This window comes from Oryzias melastigma, unplaced genomic scaffold (assembly GCF_002922805.2).
Source record: "Oryzias melastigma strain HK-1 unplaced genomic scaffold, ASM292280v2 sc00768, whole genome shotgun sequence".
Taxonomy (NCBI): domain Eukaryota; kingdom Metazoa; phylum Chordata; class Actinopteri; order Beloniformes; family Adrianichthyidae; genus Oryzias; species Oryzias melastigma.
The window spans coordinates 21,362-24,655 of record NW_023417355.1 but is presented as its reverse complement, the minus strand read 5'-3'; the positions used below and the strand labels follow the sequence as shown (position 1 = coordinate 24,655).

The following is a 3,294-nucleotide window of genomic DNA, read 5'->3' as shown; positions in this document are numbered from 1 at the left end:
GCACTCTCACCTTCGACAGGGCCGTGTCCAGAATCTTATCTCCTGTGGTTGACATGGCAACTGGAAGAGAGGGAGAACATCACTTTTGCAGCAGGTTTCTCTGAGAGTTCATCTCTGGTGGAAACTTTCCTGGATCACTTGTTCTGCAGGTTCTCGCTTCGGGCCAGAAGTCCTGCTGGTCTTCTCAAATTAACACAAACTATTGTTCAGTCTGAGCTGAAAACAAGGACCTTTAAATGTACTGCTGCCTCTACAGAAGGTTCTGGTCTCTGCAGACTCTGTAAAGGTCAAGAACCACCAGGATGCAGCTGCTCCACCTCCTACAGATGTTACCCAGAAAACCAATTCCTCATATGATATAAATGCAGGCTCTGATCTGTTCAGGTGAGGTTCAGACCAGCGGTCTGCAACCTTCAGCTCTGAAAGAGTTCTCCCTGACTTCTCCCAGTAGGAGCCACAAAGTCTTCCTTCCCCCTTTAAAAACATAAGACACTGATTTGTTTTTATTCTATTGTTACTACTATGATAAACATAAATGAACTGTTGTTCACTTTAAATGAATAAAACACAAACATTAAAAGAAAATAGCCTGTTTTTTAACTTTTGACAAAATAAAAGACACCCTGTCACATACAATCATCTCAATGCAGCAAAGCAGTAGCAAGTGTAAAGTCAAGAGTGATTAAATTAAAATAGTTTTTTCTTTCTCTCTGTTATGCACAATTAATGGCATCGAACCCTAAATGTCGTTGGGAGTCAGACTTTGGGATTGAACTTGATGACAAAACTTGGTCAACTGCTTTTGTGTCTACAAAAAAAAACATTTACATGTAACAAAATCAAAGAAAACCAATATTGAATTTTACGCAGGACTCAATGTACTCCACACGTTTTGCATAGGATTCAACCACAACGCTCACCTCTCTGTGCAAAGTGTAAAAACACCAACTTATTATCTCTGTGTTTGGCAATGTCATTTCATCTCCAGATTTTGGCTAAATATTGCTATGGAAGGCCGCTCAATTTTTCATCGATCTTTTGCCTTGGACCCAGTTTTGTTTCTTTTAGGCCAGTCTGAGAGGCTGCCTGTGTTACCTGGACAGATGACATTGTTCCACAAACTTTTACAACTGGCCAGGAGATGTTTACTATTACAATGGATACAAGTGCAACCTCCATCCGGTACACAATGGTACAGGGACACTCTTAAAGTTTTTCGAATGGAGCGCCTCAGAGCCCTGTTAAAGGGTAACTAACATTTTTACAAGCCCTAGCAGCCTTCTCTGGATCATCGTCCTGAAGAACTGGCTGAGATACTTTGTAAAGGAGGTTCGCAGTTTGTTTTCCAAAGTGAGTAGTGACATCAAGAAAACATCCCAACATGTTATTTTAGCATAGATTCTGTGTGCACCTTTAACTAGGTAAATATCTGCTGCGCTTGTTTGTCTTGTGTTTCTTTTGTTTGAAAAGACAACAAAATATAATAACAAAAATTGTTCATTTCAGCTGTTGGTGCATCTCTGCCAGAAATGTAAATCTAATAAACGAAAATGAAATCAAGCTAATTAAGTAACCCCTGTCATATTTTGCAAACCACTAAAATTCCTTAATTTTTCCCAAAAAAGAAAGTTTGCTTAATAATCCGGTGCGCCTTAATACTGGTTGAGCTTATAGATGTCCTTTGGTTTTTATACTGCGGGACAGGACGCACAAAAATGTGTCAAACTGTTAAAGTTTGACTTGAGAAAAGCCTCATCGTTCAAATGTTTGCAAATTAGTTAAGGTTTGGGTTGGTTTAATTTTTTTACTACTGTTTTCACTTTAAAATTATTATAACATTTGGATTTTTTTTTCTTTATTCAAAGAGCTGCAATGAAGAGATAAAAGAGCCACTTTGAAGGTATAGAAGAGTCACTATAGAGGAGTAAAAGAGTCACTATGGAGGAATAAAATAGTCACTATGGAGGAGTAAAAGAGTTACTATGGAGGAGTAAAAGAGTCACTATGGAGGAGTAAAAGAGTCACTATGGAGGATTAAAAGAGTCATATGGAGGAGTAAGAGTCACTATGGAGAAGTAAGAGTCACTATGGAGGAGTAAGAGTCGCTATGGAGGATTAAAAGAGTCATATGGAGGAGTAAGAGTCACTATGGAGAAGTAAGAGTCACTATGGAGGAGTAAGAGTCACTATGGAGGATTAAAAGAGTCATATGGAGGAGTAAGAGTCACTATGGAGGAGTAAAAGAGTCACTATGGAGGAGTAAGAGTCACTATGGAGGAGTAAAAGAGTCAGTATGGAGGAGTAAAAGAGTCACTATGGAGGAGTAAAACAGTCACTATTGAGGAGTAAAAGAGTAACTGTGGAGGAGCAAAAGAGACACTATGGGGGAGTAAGAGTCACTATTGAGGAGTAAAAGAGTAACTGTGGAGGAGTAAAAGAGTCACTATGGAGGAGTAAAAGAGTCACTATGGAGGAGTAAGAGTCACTATGGAGGAGTAAAAGAGTCACTATGGAGGAGTAAAAGAGCCCATGTGGCTCCAAAAAAAACACGGATCCAGACCCACTTTGTCTCATTCTTCTTGATTCTTCAAGTTAAATATGAGTTTTTCTTGCATGTGTTGAGATTATTTGGCAGTCTTACCCCGGGCTTACACCGCTAGTGTCATGCCTCCGTCGCATGCGCCGCAGTCTTTTCCTAACCTCATGCTTACACCGCCAGCGTCACGGCTCAGTAAAATGCGCTGTAGTCTTTTCGTAACATTAAAAGTGCAAGAGGAACTTCCACTGCAGGCGTTCACGTCCTCCATCTGCGGACTGACCTCTGCGTCGCTGCAAATCCGTTTCGTTTGGTTCAAACTTTGACGGACGCCGCAGCTGATCGTCATCACTTTCTGTGAAGTTTGGGCTATTCACGACTTAAACCGGAAACCACGCGAGGGAATGTAAAGTGCATCCGGTATATTTTCAAAATAAAACAGACTTTCCGCTGAACTCGCCGGTTTCAGCAAGTCGTAAACATTACGTAATTTTCGGGTTACTCAAAGTGTGTTGCAGCACAGTGTTGTCAGTCATAACCATGGACAACCAGAAGCTGATCATAGAGATCCAGAACTACTCTGTCTGGGCTGAGCTTTCACAGGCTGTGGCTGGAGCAGCAGCCAGTGTAAGCCATCGGCTGTAGCTAGTCCACTCCCGCGACGCAACGGAGCCGTGGCGCTGGCGGTGTAAGCCCGGGGTTGGGAGAACGACTGTTGGAGTCTCACCTATCTCCAAGTGGACATCAGGGTACAGCTC

General features: G+C 41.6%; 1 protein-coding gene across 1 annotated transcript in view; it reads right to left on the bottom strand.

The window, feature by feature from the left end:
• Positions 1 to 3,294, bottom strand: part of LOC112138452 (porphobilinogen deaminase) — a gene marked incomplete at both ends in the record, with an annotated part of 13,186 nt that extends 9,892 nt beyond the window's left edge. Inside the window, 2 exon segments of the mRNA XM_024261009.1 lie at positions 11 to 60; positions 3,264 to 3,294. Of these exon segments, the coding sequence (XP_024116777.1) occupies positions 11 to 60; positions 3,264 to 3,294 (81 nt within the window).